Here is a 22,102-nt window from a genome sequence, read left to right as displayed (position 1 = left end):
ACACTGCATTTAGCCCCAATGTGCTATAACTAATATTTACAGTAACTGATTAGGTATGGGAATACTGCATTTACCCCCAATGTGCTATAACTAATATTTACAGTAACTGATTAGGTATGGGAATACTGCATTTACCCCCAATGTGATATAACTAACATTTACAGTAACTGATTAGGGATGGGAATACTGCATTTACCCCCAATGTGATATAACTAACATTTACAGTAACTGATTAGGGATGGGAATACTGCATTTACCCCCAATGTGCTATAACTAATATTTACAGTAACTGATTAGGTATGGGAATACTGCATTTACCCCCAATGTGCTATAACTAATATTTACAGTAACTGATTAGGGATGGGAATACTGCATTTACCCCCAATGTGATATAACTAACATTTACAGTAACTGATTAGGGATGGGAATACTGCATTTACCCCCAATGTGCTATAACTAACATTTACAGTAACTGATTAGGGATGGGAATACTGCATTTACCCCCAATGTGCTATAACTAATATTTACAGTAACTGATTAGGTATGGGAATACTGCATTTACCCCCAATGTGCTATAACTAATATTTACAGTAACTGATTAGGTATGGGAATACTGCATTTACCCCCAATGTGCAATAACTAACATGTACAGTAACTGAATAGGTATGAGAATACTGCATTTACCCTCAATGTGCTATAACTAACATTTACAGTAACTGATTAGGTATGGGAATACTGCATTTACCCCCAATGTGATATAACTAACATTTACAGTAACTGATTAGGGATGGGAATACTGCATTTACCCCCAATGTGATATAACTAACATTTACAGTAACTGATTAGGGATGGGAATACTGCATTTACCCCCAATGTGCTATAACTAATATTTACAGTAACTGATTAGGTATGGGAATACTGCATTTACCCCCAATGTGCTATAACTAATATTTACAGTAACTGATTAGGGATGGGAATACTGCATTTACCCCCAATGTGATATAACTAACATTTACAGTAACTGATTAGGGATGGGAATACTGCATTTACCCCCAATGTGCTATAACTAACATTTACAGTAACTGATTAGGGATGGGAATACTGCATTTACCCCCAATGTGCTATAACTAATATTTACAGTAACTGATTAGGTATGGGAATACTGCATTTACCCCCAATGTGCTATAACTAATATTTACAGTAACTGATTAGGTATGGGAATACTGCATTTACCCCCAATGTGCAATAACTAACATGTACAGTAACTGATTAGGTATGAGAATACTGCATTTACCCTCAATGTGCTATAACTAACATTTACAGTAACTGATTAGGTATGGGAACACTGCATTTACCCTCAATGTGCTATAACTAACATTTACAGTAACTGATTAGGTATGGGAATACTGCATTTACCCCCATTATGCTATAACTAACATTTACAGTAACTGATTAGGGATGGGAATACTGCATTTACCCCCAATGTGATATAACTAACATTTACAGTAACTGATTAGGTATGGGAATACTGCATTTACCCCCAATGTGCAATAACTAACATTTACAGTAACTGATTAGGTATGGGAATACTGCATTTACCCCCGATGTGCTATAAATAACATTTACAGTAACTGATTAGGGATGGGAATACTGCATTTACGCCCAATGTGCAATAACTAACATTTACAGTAACTGATTAGGTATGGGAATACTGCATTTACCCCCAATGTGATATAACTAACATTTACAGTAACTGATTAGGTATGGGAATACTGCATTTACCCCAAATGTGCTATAACTAACATTTACAGTAACTGTTTAGGTATGGGAATACTGCATTTACCCCAAATGTGCTATAACTAACATTTACAGTAACTGATTAGGTATGGGAACACTGCATTTACCCCCAATGTGATATAACTAACATTTACAGTAACTGATTAGGTATGGGAACACTGCATTTACCCCCAATGTGCAATAACTAACATTTACAGTAACTGATTAGTGATGGGAATACTGCATTTACCCCAATGTGCAATAACTAACATTTACAGTAACTGATTAGTGATGGGAATACTGCATTTACCCCAAACGTGCTATAACTAACATTTACAGTAACTGATTAGGGATGGGAATACTGCATTTACCCCCAATGTGATATAACTAACATTTACAGTAACTGATTAGGGATGGGAATACTGCATTTACCCCCAATGTGATATAACTAACATTTACAGTAACTGATTAGGGATGGGAACACTGCATTTAGCCCCAATGTGCTATAACTAATATTTACAGTAACTGATTAGGTATGGGAATACTGCATTTACCCCAAATGTGCTATAACTAATATTTACAGTAACTGATTAGGTATGGGAATACTGCATTTACCCCCAATGTGATATAACTAACATTTACAGTAACTGATTAGGGATGGGAATACTGCATTTACCCCCAATGTGATATAACTAACATTTACAGTAACTGATTAGGGATGGGAATACTGCATTTACCCCCAATGTGCTATAACTAATATTTACAGTAACTGATTAGGTATGGGAATACTGCATTTACCCCCAATGTGCTATAACTAATATTTACAGTAACTGATTAGGGATGGGAATACTGCATTTACCCCCAATGTGATATAACTAACATTTACAGTAACTGATTAGGGATGGGAATACTGCATTTACCCCCAATGTGCTATAACTAACATTTACAGTAACTGATTAGGGATGGGAATACTGCATTTACCCCCAATGTGCTATAACTAATATTTACAGTAACTGATTAGGTATGGGAATACTGCATTTACCCCCAATGTGCTATAACTAATATTTACAGTAACTGATTAGGTATGGGAATACTGCATTTACCCCCAATGTGCAATAACTAACATGTACAGTAACTGAATAGGTATGAGAATACTGCATTTACCCTCAATGTGCTATAACTAACATTTACAGTAACTGATTAGGTATGGGAATACTGCATTTACCCCCAATGTGATATAACTAACATTTACAGTAACTGATTAGGGATGGGAATACTGCATTTACCCCCAATGTGATATAACTAACATTTACAGTAACTGATTAGGGATGGGAATACTGCATTTACCCCCAATGTGCTATAACTAATATTTACAGTAACTGATTAGGTATGGGAATACTGCATTTACCCCCAATGTGCTATAACTAATATTTACAGTAACTGATTAGGGATGGGAATACTGCATTTACCCCCAATGTGATATAACTAACATTTACAGTAACTGATTAGGGATGGGAATACTGCATTTACCCCCAATGTGCTATAACTAACATTTACAGTAACTGATTAGGGATGGGAATACTGCATTTACCCCCAATGTGCTATAACTAATATTTACAGTAACTGATTAGGTATGGGAATACTGCATTTACCCCCAATGTGCTATAACTAATATTTACAGTAACTGATTAGGTATGGGAATACTGCATTTACCCCCAATGTGCAATAACTAACATGTACAGTAACTGATTAGGTATGAGAATACTGCATTTACCCTCAATGTGCTATAACTAACATTTACAGTAACTGATTAGGTATGGGAACACTGCATTTACCCTCAATGTGCTATAACTAACATTTACAGTAACTGATTAGGTATGGGAACACTGCATTTACCCCCAATGTGCTATAACTAACATTTACAGTAACTGATTAGGTATGGGAATACTGCATTTACCCCCAATGTGCTATAACTAACATTTACAGTAACTGATTAGGGATGGGAATACTGCATTTACCCCCAATGTGCTATAACTAACATTTACAGTAACTGATTAGGTATGGGAATACTGCATTTACCCTCAATGTGCTATAACTAACATGTACAGTAACTGATTAGGGATGGGAATACTGCATTTACCCCCAATGTGCTATAACTAACATGTACAGTAACTGATTAGGTATGGGAATACTGCATTTACCCTCAATGTGCTATAACTAACATTTACAGTAACTGATTAGGTATGGGAATACTGCATTTACCCCCAATGTGCTATAACTAACATTTACAGTAACTGATTAGGTATGGGAATACTGCATTTACCCCCAATGTGCTATAACTAACATTTACAGTAACTGATTAGGTATGGGAATACTGCATTTACCCCCAATGTGCTATAACTAATATTTACAGTTACTGATTAAGTATGGGAATACTGCATTTACCCCCAATGTGCAATAACTAATATTTACAGTAACTGATTAGGTATGGGAATACTGCATTTACCCCCAATGTGCTATAACTAACATGTACAGTAACTGATTAGGTATGGGAACACTGCATTTACCCCCAATGTGCAATAACTAACATGTACAGTAACTGATTAGGTATGGGAATACTGCATTTACCCCCAATGTGATATAACTAACATTTACAGTAACTGATTAGGTATGGGAATACTGCATTTACCCCCAATGTGCTATAACTAACATTTACAGTAACTGATTAGGTATGGGAATACTGCATTTACCCCCAATGTGATATAACTAACATTTACAGTAACTGCTTAGGTATGGGAATACTGCATTTACCCCCAATGTGCTATAACTAATATTTACAGTAACTGATTAGGTATGGGAATACTGCATTTACCCTCAATGTGCTATAACTAACATGTACAGTAACTGATCAGGTATGGGAATACTGCATTTACCCCCAATGTGACATAACTAATATTTACAGTAACTGCTTAGGTATGGGAATACTGCATTTACCCCCAATGTGCTATAACTAATATTTACAGTAACTGATTAGGTATGGGAATACTGCATTTACCCTCAATGTGCTATAACTAACATGTACAGTAACTGATCAGGTATGGGAATACTGCATTTACCCCCAATGTGCTATAACTAACATTTACAGTAACTGATTAGGTATGGGAATACTGCATTTACCCCCAATGTGCTATAACTAATATTTACAGTAACTGATTAGGTATGGGAATACTGCATTTACCCTCAATGTGCTATAACTAACATTTACAGTAACTGATTAGGTATGGGAATACTGCATTTACCCCCAATGTGATATAGCTAACATTTACAGTAACTGATTAGGTATGGGAATACTGCATTTACCCCCAATGTGCTATAACTAATATTTACAGTAACTGATTAGGTATGGGAATACTGCATTTACCCCCAATGTGCTATAACTAACATTTACAGTAACTGATTAGGTATGGGAATACTGCATTTACCCCCAATGTGCTATAACTAATATTTACAGTAACTGATTAGGTATGGGAATACTGCATTTACCCCCAATGTGATATAACTAACATTTACAGTAACTGATTAGGTATGGGAATACTGCATTTACCCCCAATATGCTATAACTAATATTTACAGTAACTGATTAGTGATGGGAACACTGCTTTACCCCCAATGTGCTATAACTAACATTTACAGTAACTAATTATAAAACAAATAATGATGACATTTACTTTCTATACTAATACCTGATTGTTGTTTATGGTTTACAGAATGGATTATAGAAAAAATAATTAGCATTTGCAAATTTTTTTACATATAGAGCAGGATGCAGCAACCTGAGAAATGTGGTCAAACCCGCAAAATGCGGTTTCAACCGTATTTCTCATATTTCTCAATGCACTTCGGGACTTGGTTGTGGTGGGTGACACCATCTTCATGATGACATTACCCATAGAAGCCTATGGGTTTTTCTCTGCAGAGTGCTGTGAGTGGGATCCAATCAGATGCCGCCCCACACCCCCTGCACCACGTGCGTCCTTCTGCGCATGTGCAGAAAACCGCCAGTGGGAGTCCTGGGTCATAGACCCGGAAGTCCCTCCATCGCAAAGGGCTGCTCTTTCTGAGAGAGTGGTCCTTTGCCGTGCTCATCTTGCATACCGGCGTTACCAACAACGGCATGCAAAGAGCGGCAGGATGCATTACATCCCACCTGCGATGCGTCATACGTCCCACCCATAATCCATTATGATTGTAAATGATGTACCCCCATCTGTTACACATGTATGCATGTTACTGTGTGTGTGTTGGAACCACCATGTGTATTAGACAACAGACACTTATACAAGAGAAAACTACAAAGAAATAATGTAACATTTTAGGAGTAGTATATAAATATATATTTTTTCATGAAGTCACCCATAGTTTTATTATTTTATACAACACTCTTAAGCTTTAACTAACTAATAAATAAGACACAGACAACTGAATAGAATTGGTAAAAGAGGTTACAGCCAAATTTATTATATGAAATTAGAATTGTTAATTAGTCCTGGTGGCGAAAAAGCAGTGCTACCTCGGTCCACAGCTCATAGTTAATTGAACGCTTTACCAAAATGGGGTGGAGTTTTCTCCACCCCCTGCTCAAGCTATCCGGGGTAGAACCAACCCCCTTAACTAGCATAGTGCTGGTCCCTCCCAAGGATGAAGAACTGGTTCTCCCTTAAGGTTGTAACCGACTCGCCTTTCTTAAAGGGGGAATGCTAGCCAAGCTCTGCTGCGCTAAATTGAGCAGCCAAGGAGCACTGCTTTCCGCCAACATCGTGGACAAGAAGAATGGCCACGTAACACCACCAAAGATAAAAAAGAAAAAACCCAGTCCTTACTAACTATTCCAATGAGGCTAGGATATCAGAGACGCAAAAACCCTAAACCTTCCTCAGTGAGGTGCACTCCATCCGGCCTATTTAAATGCGCCTCCTCATAATGAAGACGAGGGTGTTTGATAGCACGCCCACCTAAGCCAACCACAAACCTAGACACTGCAGCATTCAGCTTCCTCCTTACTCTGTCTAGGGCTGCCCCACCTTGTGTACCTCGCCAGAAGCTCCTTGGAATCATCTCAGACCAACAAAGTTTAACCAGTGGCCAACGTTCTGCTACAAATTTCAAATCTCACTTAATAGCAATGATCGTTTCAACTCCTTTACACGTGCCCAGGTCATTACCACCCAAGTGCATGATCAGACAGGTGTCCCCCACTTGCTCTCTGACTGCCATAGCTGGTCCAAAAGGCCGCTCCAACTAAAACCTCTCAACCCTATCCAACAAACCTTAAAAGGGGCTAAGCTGGCCCCATTATGCCTACTAGCCCAGTAAACAAAAGAATGCCCAACAATCCACACCCGGCAATCTTTCTTCAAAAAACCTGTGATGGAAAGAACCGTATAACATAACGTTAATAATTTTGAATTGACCATTGAACAAAAACTTGAAAACGGAACAAAAACAGGGAAGGGAAAAATTGAGTTGTTTAAGCGACCCAGATGGAGGTGAACAACACCAAACCTCTTTCTTTGAGGGCAAAGGTGAAAAGAACTCCAATCCCCCCTAGTGGCGGGTAGCATAAGGCACTGGGTTTCCTAAATAACAAACTCGCAAGGGGCAACACTACTTCTGTAACTTATCACCCCTTATATAACCCTTGTAAGCTGAAGACTTCCATCTACCCAAGTGCTTAATTGCTTCCGTGGAAGAACCTGTTGCTGCAGCGCAAGTTGCCACCCCAATCCTAAACAAATGGGTGCCGTACTCTTCAGTCGGCACATCCAAAGCTATCAGGCATCTATTGAAAACGCTTGCAAACTGGAACTTAGATAGGGGGGAAAGATCTTCATGAATAAGCCATTGAGCTCCCCCTTTAGGATGCTGCTTATTATATCTGTTAGCTAGAGTGACCGGGCAGATGCCCGGCTCCGGGTGCGAGGGGACAGAATTCCAACGCCCCCGACCCATCTGATCCATTTTTGATTTGTGTATTTTTAACAATATGGCACTTTCTTTAACTACAACACAAAAGCAACCCTGAGTTGACTTATGCTTTATTTTTTCCACTAACTCCCCAAACCATAATGCGCCAAAAAATGCAAGCACAAATGCCAAACTAAACAAATTTGCTTCAAATTTCCTTTGGCTACTCCTGAAACTGCCAACACTAAATCCTTCAACATACCCACATCTATTGGCCTACGGGAATCGGACGGAGCTGCTCGCTCCTTCGCCCAGCCTCTCATTGCTTTAGTAATGATGAAAGACTTCGTAGGATCATTTAAACCGTACATTTGTGAGAAATATGAAATGCCAGCTAAGGCGCCAGACATCGAAGCTTTTGAATGTCCACTTTCATGCCCCTGCCACACAAACTCAGACATGCTGACCTGCAGCTCCTTACCCGGCTCGGAGTTTGCTAGAAAAACTTGCCATTCACTCCACGCTGTGGAATAAGACCTCAACGTACCTGGCGCGAGTGCCCTCAAAGCGATTCCTTCCATGCCGGATTTATGATCTGCCAAACAAAATCAGGAAAAGGCAAACCATGAATCCTGGCAGCCGGGGCCAATGACCTAAACCTCCCCCTCTGGAACCGAGACAAGGCATCTGCTATCCCATTCTCCACACCAGGAGTTTCTCAACAGACAAACAAAAACTAACTGCCTAAGCAGCCTGAGCACTTGGGGGCAGACCGACCTCTGGTTGTTAGTGGCTTGAACCACCCCCAAGTTATCGCACCAAAACACTATTCTCCGATTGCTAAACTTTGAAGCCCAGAGCTCCACCGCTACCACAATTGGAAATAGCTCCAACAGGAGCAACTTACGTGTCATACCCTCCCGATGCCATGAATTGGGCCAAGCCTCAGCGCACCATTCCCTGCCAAAAAATGCTCCAAAACCTAATGCCCCTGATGCATCTGTGAACAATTGAAGTTCGTGATTGGCTACAGACGAAGCGAGCCAAATGCGAACCCCATTAAACTCCCGTAGGAATCTTAACCAGACCTTAAAGTCTTCTTTCATGTCTGCCAAAAGGCGGACCATGTGGCAAGCTTTTTTGACGCCGGCAGAGGCACGCTGCAGCCTGCGACAAAAAACCCTACCCATGGGAATGACGCGACAAGCAAAATTCAGCAAGCCTAGTAGCGACCTCAGTTGCTTCAGTTATTTTCTTAACTGATGTAAAATGCAATAACAACTCGCTGATCTTCTGCACCTTATCACAGGGGAGCCTGCATAAACCCAAATCAGTGTCGATTTCAATACCAAGGTAAGATAAACAAGTAACGGGGCCCTCTGTTTTTTTGTGTGCAGTGGGAACACCCATTGAACCAAAAAGCGCCTTGATCGAAAAAAAGCAAGTCACTACAGACTGCGCTATCGGCCAGCCCTACAAAAAGGAAATCGTCAAGATAATGAGAGACGTCTGCATGGCCAGTGCCCGCTTGTAGACACTACTGCAAAAAGGTGCTAAAACACTCAAAAAAGAACAAGAAATAGAACAGCCCATGGGCAGACACTTGTCTATGTAAATTGAATCACCTATCCGAAAACCCATGTACTTCAATGATTTGGGATGCAAAGGGAGCAACCTGAAGGCCGATTCAACATCGAACTTTGCTAACAAAGCCCCTTTACCAAAATCCTGCACGATACCAAGTGCATCCTCAAATGAATGGTATGTGACACTGCAATCAACCGGATCTAAAGCATCATTAACTGACCCTCCTTCCGGGTAAGACAAGTGCTCAATTAACCTGAACTTTCCTTGCTCCTTTTTTGGAACCACGCCTAACGGGGAAATGCAAAGATTTTCCAGAGGCGGAGAGGTAAAAGGGCCACACATCCGCCCCAAACTCAGCTTGACCTCTATTTTCTCCATGACCACCTCTGGAAAATCCCTAGCTGACTTAAGATTTCTTCTAGCTACAACCATAACTGGACGAACCAACGGTAACCTAAAACCCTCTTTAAAACCCTGTAATAGGAAGGCCGCTTCCTCCTTAAGAGGATAACACCTCAACCAGTGCTCTAATACCTCCAATCTTATTGGAGATGCAGCTTTATTTAGCACCTGTACGCTGGTCCCTTTTTCCTATTACGGAACCCCGGGGCGATTGCATTCCTTTGTTGTATGATTTCCCCCACAGAGCATGCACATGTACACTGGGCATTATTAAACGCGTAGCACTTCCCCTTGCCTCCCGTATTAAATCTTGGGCGGGCTGGAAAGGGATGTTTTCACCCCACCGTAGGCTCGACAGCTGACCGGGCTTGCTGCGTAACTTCCAGCCACACCTCCACATCTTTAAACCCAAAACTAAAAATGTTCTGGCCATCCTGTTTTTTCCTAAAAAGTTCATAATACTGCCTCCAAACATTATGCCCAGCTGCGACCTGCATACCCTGCACTAAATGCAGGTACTTCAGCACATTCAGAAACTCAGCTGGGCGTGTCTCGATATAACAGGCAGCAAACACGTATATACAGTGGCGTAACTAGGTATTTGGAGCCCAGGGCATATTTGAAAAGGGAGCCCCCCCAATCCAGAGATGTGCGAGCGCCGAATGCACGCGCAGAAACAAAATGGGCGTGGTTACTTAAAAATAGGGCGTGTCAACATCACACAACCCTTTATTTTCACGCTGAACATTCCTATCCATATGCACCTTAACCCCAGTAGTACCCCTTATACAGTACCCCCAGTATGCAGTTGTGGTCCCTCTTGTGCGTACGAGTTGGGATAAAATTGCTGGCTCGCACCCATGAACGGGTTTGCAAATGACTGCTGGTATGAACCCTGGTTAAAGTAAGGTGAGAAACCAAACGGAGGGGTGGGGGCGGGGCCAGGCCGATAAAACAAGAACTGCCGCCCCGCATTTACATAGGCCGCAGCAGGTGGGGGGGGGGGTCGACACTGGAGCCAGCAACCTGGGCCAAGAACCATAAGGGGTAGCTCTATCTTGTTGCGCAAATGGCCTAGTGAAATGGATTAAAGGGGGTTGGTGCAATGTATCTGCGGGCCTGCTACCTTGACAACTATGATAGGCCTGCGCCCTAGGCGCTGTGGCAAACCCCAGTCCTCCTGAACCTAGGACAGAGAGGGGGCATCAGAGGAGGTTAAAGCCTCCTCTTCATCTAAAATGGCCACCGGAGGTGAGGGGGCATGGCTAGCGGTCGGGGATGCCTGGCACGCAGTTCCCCTAACCCCCTGGGCTAAAATGTTTGGAGGGGGAGTCCCTAGTGCCACCGCCGGACATGGAGGGTTTATGATGCCGGCGCTGCCTGCCGCTGCAGCCGCGGGCGGGAGTGGTCCAAAATGGCCCCCGGGGTTATGCCACTGCGTGGGGCTGCCGGGGGAGCCGGATGGGTTGATATGACTGGAGATTGAGGGAAAGAGATAAACAGGAACTGGATTAATAGAGAAATAGGGTGATAGAGAGTAAGGCTATGTGAAAAGGAACAGAATGTAAGAAAGAAAAAGAGATGAAAATGTTTATGTGAAGAATGAACTGCACACTTTGGCTACTGAGTACTTAACACTCTGGATCTCAAAATGGAAGGAGGCAGTTGACTCCTCCTCCAGCCTTAAAATGCAAGTGCTAAACCCCGCCTCGACGGAGCAGCTAATAGGCTAACTAGATAATGATTGGCAACTGACCTCAACCATAAACCATCAACAAAACCAGCTCTAACTAGTACTGTACCCAACACTGAGCTTATTCAAGCATTCAAATATTTTTATAATAGTTACTATATGCTAAACACCATTCATTGCATTTTTAAGGTCAACAATGCAGTCAGTTAATGTAAATATTACATAATTTACAACCAGAATGGATTTAATGCTGCAGCGTGGTGTCCATCGCACCTGTTCACCGGGTCCGACCGCACATGATGACGTCCTTCAATCGGCGCACACCACGTGACTCACCACCTCCCATTGCTAAGCAACAGAATGACAAAAGAAAAATTGAAAACAGCTTCTTTTGTCATTCTGTTGCTTAGCAACGGGTGGTGGTGAGTCACGTGGTGTGCGCCGATTGAAGGACGTCATCATGTGCGGTCGGACCCGGTGAACAGGTGCGATGGACACCATGCTGCAGCATGCCACTGATTAGTCACAGGGTGTTTGGTGATGGAGTATTTAAGGTATGTGTTCATTGCATTTTTGTACTTTCTGAAGACAATTATAAAAACTGAAATGTTAACCTGTTTGGTCACCGTCTGTTTCTCCTATCGACGTCCGTGAGTGACGCACCTTATGAACTAAATAAGCTATTATCATCGTTCTGAGTGTCGGTCCTGTGCTGGACTAATATATATATATATATATATATATATATATATGAATATATATATATATATGAATGAGAGAGAGAGTGTGTGTGCGTCTCCCTCGTCCTACTTTTGTATGATATAAAGTGGTATATAAGGAGGTTATGCTTTACTAAAAAAAAGGTGCAATAGGAGGAGAGGAGGCTGTGGACGGGGAGCACAGTTCTGGGGAGGGGGGATTGGTGCCTGTCATGCAGTTTGGCAGGAGCAGCAGCAGTGAATGGCCGTTACAGAGGAGCAGCAGCAGTGATTGGCCATTACAGAGGAGCAGCAGCAGTGAATGGCCATTACAGAGGAGCAGCAGCAGTGATTGGCCACTACAGAGGAGCAGCAGCAGTGATTGGCTGTTACAGAGGAGCAGCAGCAGTGATTGGCCATTACAGAGGAGCAGCAGCAGTGAATGGCCATTACAGAGGAGCAGCAGCAGTGAATGGCCGTTACAGAGGAGCAGCAGCAGTGATTGGCCATTACAGAGGAGCAGCAGCAGTGAATGGCCATTACAGAGGAGCAGCAGCAGTGAATGGCCTTTACAGAGGAGCAGCAGCAGTGAATGGCCTTTACAGAGGAGCAGCAGCAGTGAATGGCCGTTACAGAGGAGCAGCAGCAGTGATTGGCCATTACAGAGGAGCAGCAGCAGTGAATGGCCATTACAGAGGAGCAGCAGCAGTGATTGGCCGTTACAGAGGAGCAACAGCAGTGATTGACCGTTACAGAGGAGCAGCAGCAGTGATTGGCCGTTACAGAGGAGCAGCAGCAGTGAATGGCCATTACAGAGGAGCAGCAGCAGTGATTGGCCATTACAGAGGAGCAGCAGCAGTGAATGGCCATTACAGAGGAGCAGCAGCAGTGATTGTCCATTACAGAGGAGCAGCAGCAGTGATTGGCTGTTACAGAGGAGCAGCAGCAGTGACTGGCCATTACAGAGGAGCAGCAGGAATGAATGGCCTTTACAGAGGAGAAGCAGCAATGAATGGCCGTTACAGAGGAGCAGCAGCAGTCAATGGCTGTTGCAGTGGAGCAGCAGCAGTGATTGGCTGTTACAGAGGAGCAGCAGCAGTGAATGGCCATTACAGAGGAGCAGCAGCAATGAATGGCCGTTACAGAGGAGAAGCAGCAGTGAATGGCCGTTACAGAGGAGCAGCAGCAGTGAATGGCCATTACAGAGGAGCAGCAGCAGTGAATGGCCATTACACAGGAGCAGCAGCAGTGAATGGCCATTACAGAGGAGAAGCAGCAGTGAATGGCCGTTACAGAGGAGCAGCAGCAGTGAATGGTCATTACAGAGGAGCAGCAGCAGTGAATGGCCATTACAGAGGAGCAGCAGCAGTGAATGGCCTTTACAGAGGAGAAGCAGCAGTGAATGGCCTTTACAGAGGAGAAGCAGCAGTGATTGGCCGTTACAGAGGAGCAGCAGCAGTGAATGGCCATTACAGAGGAGCAGCAGCAGTGAATGGCCATTACAGAGGAGCAGCAGCAGTGAATGGCCTTTACAGAGGAGAGGCAGCAGTGAATGGCCATTACAGAGGAGCAGCAGCAGTAAATGGCCATTATAGAGGAGAAGCAGCAGTGATTGGCCGTTACAAAGGAGCAGCAGCAGTGAATGGCCATTACAGAGGAGAAGCAGCAGTGATTGGCCGTTACAGAGGAGCAGCAGCAGTGAATGGCCATTACAGAGGAGCAGCAACAGTGAATGGCCGTTACAGTGGAGCAGCAGCAGTGAATGGCCTTTACAGAGGAGCAGCAGCAGTGAATGTCCGTTACAGAGGAGCAGCAGCAGTGAATGGCCGTTAAAGAGGAGCAGGAAATGTCCCTCTCCAGCATGGCGCCATCCTGCTTACCGCATCGTGCCAGCCCTTATGTTGACTATTCTACTGTCACAACTGTGTATAATACATAGAGTGTGTGAACTAGATGCACTACAATGCCCAGCATACCCTACATGCTCTTGGCTGCAACTGAGATATCTCTGCATCCTGTACCTGCAGCTACCTAGTTAGCAAACCTATTCTGGCATATGTACACTGCTGCTACCTACCATCATACTGTCTGCCTATATATACTGTATATGTATCTGGGGGTAGATGGAACAGGGCAATGTTCTGCAGATCCCTAGAAAGGCCAATTATGTGATGATCTGCAGATTATGGGGCCTATTCATCATTGATAAACGGCCTGGTAACCATGCAGATAACGCTAGTTTCCGCATTTATTAGTTACCAGGCCTCTGCAATGCTTACTACTCCCACTTCCACATCCAATATTCTCCTGCACTGCTCCCCTCCTCCAGAACTTACTCCCACCACCCACCACATACAGAATATTTACCAGACAGCATTGCTACAGAGGCTTTACAGTGCACCTGTTCCTCAGAGAGTGTCGGCTCTCCTCACCCTCCCATCACTCTGCTTTTCTGCCTCATTCTGCCATGTTCCCTTCCCAGTTATACCCCATCTCCCTTAGTCTATAAGTTCTCACGAGCAGGGCCCCACACCCTCATGTTCTTTCGCTGCACTCCCTGTCTGCAGTACGTTCCCATTCATGGCTGATGACGATGATCTGTTCTGTCTGCCCGCCCCGGGGCACTGGGTCATTGAGTGGGGCCATTTTATTGTCACATATGTTCTAATTCGGATTTCATGATTTGGTCTGTCCCCTTATTTTATTTAGTTGTATCTCATTATATGGTTCTTTTATGTACATTTTATATGGATGTGGTTGTGTTTTCAATGTAATAGTTTCCTGTACAGCACTATGGACACTATACAATAATGTGAGTAGGCATCTGTGCTGTGGGGAAATCCTGTTATAGTCTAATATGCTGCTGTATAATATGGGGCTCTACAAAATCTGGGCCTGATTCAGAGCCGGACGCTATTTGCGAACGGTCGTTCAGAAAAAGGGGCCGGCTATTTAAATAGAGCGCTCACTCTTTGCGGTCTGTTGATGCCTCTATGTCTGAGAGAGCGAACGAAACATGCGCTCGCTATTTTGTAAAGACGCCCCCTGGCCGTTCGCATCCTACATCATCTCCGCTATTTATTAGATTAGTCGAGTACATCGAAAGGCGTCTGAACTGCTCGCAGTGCTTGTGGTAGGTTTTACTTCCCGCAATCATGCGAGCAGTTCAGGCTAAAAGACAACCAAGTGACGTGGTCGATGACGCTGCTTTGATAATTATGCACTCCCATTAAACGCCCATTTTGACCGTTTGGCACGCCTGCGTTTGGATCTCCACTCCCCGTTTTCAAGCACCTTCCCCTGTTACCATCCACAAACGCCTCATTCTGTCACTCATATTAGCAGGCCCTCGCTGTTTTACGAGTGCACGATTTTCGACCGCAATGACAGGTTGGCGCGTATGCATGCGCAGATGTGCGAACATCGCTCGGAGCGAACGAGCGCCGCTTACGAGCGGCTCTGAATCAGGCCCTCTGTGTCCTCCTCTGTAACGATTACAGCTGGGACTATTCTCAACATCCCTGGACTGTAGGTTCTGGGGAAACAAACAAGAATAAATCCCCTGGAGTTCTAGTATTGCCACCCCAGTGGTCCCAGTGTACTATAATGGACAGTGATATGGAAAGCCTTGCCATTATATATAAAACATGGAGGTACAGTACTGTGCAAAGGTTTTAGGCAGGTGCAGGAAAGATGCTGCAATGTAAGAATGCTTTAAAAAAATATGTGTTAATAGTTTATTATTAAAATGCAAAGTGAATGAACAGAAGAGAAATCTAAATCAAAGTAATATTTGGTGTAACCACCCTTTGCGAGAACTAACCACAGATCTTCTATGGATGTAGGCTTTCTCACATCCTTCTGACAAGTTTGAGGCTGCATTTTAGCAAATGGAGCTGGGGATATGGTCAGGATTAATGGTGTCCTCAATGCTGAGAAATACAGGGAGGTACTTATACGTCATGTAATACCATCAGGGAGGCATCTGATGGGCTCCAAATGTATTCTGCATCAGAACAACGACCCCAAACATACAGCCAATGTCACTAAGGACTATCTTCAGTGTAAAGAAGAACAAGGAGTCCTGGAAGTGCTGATATGGCCCCTACAGAGCCCCGATCTCACCATCACCCAGTCTGTCTGGGATTACATGAAGAGACAGAAGGATATGAGGAAGCTACATCCACAGAAGATCTGGGCTTAGTTCTCCAAGATGTTTGGAACAACCATCCCTGCCGAGTTCCTTCAAAAACTGTGTGCAAGTGTACCTAGAAGAATTGATGCTGTTTTGAAGGCAAAGGGTGATCACACCATATATTGTTTTGATTTACATTTCTCTTCTGTTCATTCACTTCACATTTTGTTAATTGATAACAATAAACTTTTAACACTTCTGTTTGTGAAAGCATTCTTACTTTGCTGCATTTTTTCCTCACCTGCCTAAAACTTTTGAACAGTACTGTAGTTTAATCCTATTATTGCTGCAGGATGGGAATAATGACAGAGGATGGGTAGAACACGTCACTCTGTACTAACAGCATCCTATGTTCCCTCCATAATGGCAGATACAGAACCACACGTTTCCCTGCTCCTGATAGCTAACAGGATGAGCATCCTCCCAGCGCTGTCCCTGGCGGTCTCCTTCCTCCTCTCGCTCCTCTTCCTCCTTTCATTCTGGAGAAAGCAGAAGAAATACCACTTCCTGCCTCCAGGACCAGCCCCAATGCCTCTCCTGGGGAACCTCAAATATGTTGGAGACCGAGCTGCCTGCAAACACTTTCCAGAGGTACGTAACACGGAACATAACAGATGCATCTAATGTAATATAGGAATGTGAGACAAAAAATATGTCCTAATGTCATACCATCAATAAGGGTAATTACTATCCACAAAAAATATATTGAATCTAATCAAACATACCCTTGGTGACAGGACACTGAGCATGGACACTTTCTAGTTGTGCTTCCAACTGTGGGCCTGATTCAGAGCCGGATGCTCTGACCAAAGCGCTCGCTCTGAATCAGGGCCGTCCTAGCTCAAATTGGAGCGGCCAAAAAGATGGTCGCGATGGTCAAGACCATCGCTTTACCATCGGGCTTGCGACGAGACCCTTGTGGTTGGGTCTCATCTGCCGCAAGCCCGGAGTACTTTTGGCTCTATCAGAGCCAAAAACACTCCACTGACATCACTAGTGAAGTCAGTGGGGCCGGACCCAGACGGTAGGCGTTCCCATGGGAATGCCTCCGTCTGGGCAGCCACGCCCCTGGCACGCCCACCAAAGGGGGTGTGCTGTCACTCACCATCGACAGTACGCCCCCTTTGGTGCGAGACCCCGAGCCGGGTCTCACGCATGCGCACGATGGAGCAGCCTCCGTCGTGTGCATGCACATTTGGGAAACATCGACCTGCTTGCGAGTGCTCAGCGCTCGCGAGCGGGTCTGAATGAGACCCTGTGGCTGTTATGATCTGCCTTAATCCTCAACTCAGTGATCATTTATTAAGATACTGGGCATCCTCCCTGCAAGGTCTAGGTGTAAGGAATCCAATGGTGCCATTATCCTATCGGGCAGATGTTTCTCCACTGAAGTCTGGACGTCTACTGTGGAGGCCGCATGCCGAGCTGTTGATTCGATGCTGAGTCTGGGAATTGGTGTGCTCAAGCTAACACAATTCCTTGAGATAGGACGATAATTTAACTGAGTCTAAATGTATTTACTAAAGTGCAGATTTACAAAAGTGGAGTGGTTGTCCATAGCAATCAAACAGATTCTAGCTATTATCTTCTAGATGGTGCTAGATAAATGGTAGAGATATGCGCCAGACCATTTTTGCTGGATGTGGATTTGGCTCTTATTCATCGTCTGGCTTTGGATTTGGATTTGCCAAATGGCTTTGACTGGTTTTGGATTTGGATTTTTTACAAAAGTTACAAAAAAAGCTAAAATCACATAATTCTGGCTTTTTTGTTCCCAGAGTATTATTAACCTCAATAACATTAATTTCCAGTCAATTTAGACCACCTCACAGCTCACAATGTTGTTTTCACCATTTTGGCCAAAGGCTGCAGTGAGCTGGCTGGTTACTAAGTGACAAAGCAGCGGCACAGACAGCACAGTATAAAGCACATCTATGACACATTGCCACACATCAGTGGCAGAAATTAAAGGTAGTGCAAGATGGAATTTTCACCCAGTGGGGTACGGCCAGCAGAGTCACAGTATTTGTAACCACAGAGGACTAAGGCCCAAGGAGTCACAGTGCTTATATACACAGAGGGGTACAGCTCAAGGAGTGACAGTGCTTGTATACACAGAGGGGTACAGCCCAAGGAGTGACAGTGCTTGTATACACAGAGGGCTATGGCCCAAGGAGTCATGGTGCTTGTATACACAGAGTGCTATGGCCCTTGGAGTGACAGTGCTTGTATACAGAGAGGGGAACAGCCCAAGGAGTGACAGTGCTTGTATACACATAGGGCTAAGGCCAAAGGAGTGACAGTGCTTGTATACACAGAGGTGTACAGCCCAAGGAGTCATGGTGCTTGTATACACAGAGGGCTATGGCCCAAGGAGTCACAGTGCTTGTATACACAGAGGGGTACAGACCAAGGAGTCACAGTGCTTGTATACACAGAGGGGTAGAGCCCAAGGAGTCACAGTGCTTGTATACACAGAGGGCTATGGCCCAAGTGGTGACAGAGCTTGTATACACAGAGGGCTACTGCCCAGGGAGTCACGGTGCTTGTATACACAGAGGGGTATAGCCCAAGAAGTCACAGTGTTTGTATACACAGAGGGCTATGGCCCAAGGAGTCACAGTGCTTGAATTCACTGAGGGGTACAGCCCAAGGAGTCACAGTGCTTGTATACACAGAGGGGTACAGCCCAAGGAGTCACAGTGCTTGTATACACAGAGGGCTATGGCCCAAGGAGTCACAGTGCTTGTTTACACAGAGGGGTATAGCCCAAGAAGTCACAGTGTTTGTATACACAGAGGGCTATGGCCCAAGGAGTCACAGTGCTTGAATTCACTGAGGGGTACAGCCCAAGGAGTCACAGTGCTTGTATACACAGAGGGGTACAGCCCAAGGAGTCACAGTGCTTGTATACACAGAGGGCTATGGCCCAAGGAGTCACAGTGCTTGTTTACACAGAGGGCTATGGGCCAAGGAGTCACAGTACTTGTATACACAGAGGGCTATGGCCCAAGGAGTCACAGTGATTGTATACACAGAGGGGTACAGCCCAAGGAGTCACAGTGCTTGTATACACAGAGGGGTACAGCCCAAGGAGTCACAGTGCTTGTATACACAGAGGGCTATGGCCCAAGTGGTGACAGAGCTTGTATACACAGAGGGCTACTGCCCAAGGAGTCACGGTGCTTGTATACACAGAGGGGTATAGCCCAAGAAGTCACAGTGTTTGTATACACAGAGGGCTATGGCCCAAGGAGTCACAGTGCTTGAATTCACTGAGGGGTACAGCCCAAGGAGTCACAGTGCTTGTATACACAGAGGGGTACAGCCCAAGGAGTCATAGTGCTTGTATACACAGAGGGCTATGGCCCAAGGAGTCACAGTGCTTGTATACACAGAGGGCTATGGGCCAAGGAGTCACAGTACTTGTATACACAGAGGGCTATGGCCCAAGGAGTCACAGTGATTGTATACACAGAGGGGTACAGCCCAAGGAGTCACAGTGCTTGTATACACAGAGGGCTAATTCCCAAGGAGTCATAGTGCTTGTATACACAGAGGGCTAATTCCCAAGGAGTCACAGTGCTTGTATACACAGAGGGCTATGGCCCAAGGCATCACAGTGCTTGTATACACAGAGGGGTACAGCCCAAGGAGTCACAGTGCTTATATACAGAGGGCTAGGGCCCAAGGAGTTACGTGCTTGTATACAGACAGGACTATGGCCCAAGGAGTCACAGTGCTTGTATACAGAGTGATAAGGCCCAAGGAGTTACATGCTTGTATACACAGAGGGATACGGCCAAAAGAGTCACAGTGCTTGTATACATTACACAGTGGGATATAGCACATGCCTTGTACACACAGCCACTTGTGAGTCTGGACACAACCACTTTAATCAGCAGAGTAGTGCAGCATACATCAGCATGTCATCCAGTGTGCCCCCCTATACATAGTCACTTAGCAGCACAGCTACTTGTGAGTCTGGAGTGGGCAGCATACATCAGCATCTTCCCCCTACCCTACAGTCATTTTACCAAAATGGGACTGTCCCACTGGATGCAGGACTGTTGGGAGGTATGAATGCAGAGAGACATTGCAGAGCAGTGTGCAGCATCCGAGTGAACAGTGAAATGGCGCCAAGTCCCGGTTGCGGCACCTTATATGGAAATGAACTCTCCCGAAAAACCGACGTCAGGAGGTTGACGTTCGGCCTTGAAGTGGGATCTGAGTCAGGTGGGAACACCAGAGCCAGGGGGACTCAGATCCCCACTGTTCCACAGAATCCGAGCAGCTCATCTCTAATAACTGGTAAGATGAATCTGATTGGTTGCTATGGGCAATATCGCCACTTTAGCAAAGGCGTACTATAGTAAATATACCCCTAAGTCTCTATATCATGGAGGACTTGTGGGTCTTGCTTATTCTCCTGGATGTATAGGTAAGTATCCAGCAGCTGGACTGCCCTGACATATGCTACCCCTGTGGGCATGATGGACGTGACGATCCCCTGACTGTCTGGCCCTGAATTTGGCTGCCTGTTTCATCCCTGCCATGCTCATTTCAGCTGTCCCTGTGCAAGGAAAGACCCACTGGTGTGACGGCTATTGGACCTCTGATCACCTGTATAGGTGGCGGGCGTCCTCCGGCTCTCAGATTCCCCTGCTGCCAGCAGGCGGAGGGTCTGGCTCTGGTGTGTCTGCTTAGCTGCCTCTTGCTGGGTGCTCCCTGCTCCTGACCAAGCCGCTGATGAGATATTTCCAGAGGTGCCCTCTGCGCTCTGTCTGCCTGGGGTGGAGGCTTCTCGTCTGGAGTTCTTCTGCTGCATTGCCGGACTTCGCCTTTTTTGCATTGGAGAGCTTTCCATTGTGATCAGTGTGAGATGCTGTCCTGTCTCCAGGAGCCTATTCATCAACACCAAAATAACAGTTTTAAGGACATTTTTCTTAATTATCGTTATTTTAGTATTAATGAACACACTTAACGCAGGAGATATAACTGATATCACCTGGTTACATCCACCTGCGTTAATTTTCACACTCCCCATACATTAGTATCGGGGGTACATTAGTATGGATACATTAGTATGGGTACATTAGTACATTAGTATGGGTACATTAGTAAATTAGTATGGGTACATTAGTACATTAGTATGGGTACATTAGTAAATTAGTATGGGTACATTAGTACATTAGTATGGGTACATTAGTAAATTAGTATGGGTACATTAGTAAATTAGTATGGGTACATTAGTACATTAGTATGGGTACATTAGTATGGGTACATTAGTACATTAGTATGGGGACATTAGTACATTAGTATGGGTACATTATTTAGTACATTAGTACATTAGTATGGAGACATTAGTACATTAGTACATTAGTATGGGTATATTAGTACATTAGTATGGGTACATTAGTACATTAGTATGGGGATGTGGAAACAAAACTATTCATCAAATTCCAAAAGTGATGTATTTTTGGAATTTGATGGTATTACTATCTGCCACTGTCATATGGCGTACAGCCCCCAATAGTGTACACAAGCTGCCATCTACATATAATACCAGATTACAGCTCCCTCCTACAGGTCGCTCCATTGTCTTGGTCCTCCATGTTGCTTCGGCTCCTACTTTGGGTCTCTCAGCTCTGATGTGTCCTACGTGCTCCCGGCTCCAGTGGCCCTTTCTCCCCGCCAGTCCCTCTGGCTTTGGCTCCGGCGGCACTTTCTCCCCACAGGTCAATTGTGCTCCAGCGGCATTCTCCCTGCAGGTCCCTTGTGCTCCAG

General features: G+C 44.5%; 1 protein-coding gene across 1 annotated transcript in view; it reads left to right on the top strand.

Annotated features, from left to right (window-relative positions):
• The window catches only part of LOC148431379 (cytochrome P450 2C8-like), a 113,694-nt gene that overhangs the window by 9,859 nt on the left and 81,733 nt on the right, over window positions 1-22,102 (top strand). Inside the window, exon 2 of the mRNA XM_088466040.1 lies at window positions 16,686-16,906. Within this exon, the coding sequence (XP_088322166.1) occupies window positions 16,727-16,906 (180 nt within the window). The 5' untranslated portion in view covers window positions 16,686-16,726. The remainder of the gene's footprint in view (window positions 1-16,685; window positions 16,907-22,102) is intronic.

This window comes from Taudactylus pleione, unplaced genomic scaffold, assembly GCF_031769625.1.
Source record: "Taudactylus pleione unplaced genomic scaffold, aTauple2 ptg002344l, whole genome shotgun sequence".
In the NCBI taxonomy this organism is placed as follows: domain Eukaryota; kingdom Metazoa; phylum Chordata; class Amphibia; order Anura; family Myobatrachidae; genus Taudactylus; species Taudactylus pleione.
The sequence above is the reverse complement of the archived record's forward strand: the minus strand, read 5'-3'. Positions and strand labels throughout refer to the sequence as shown.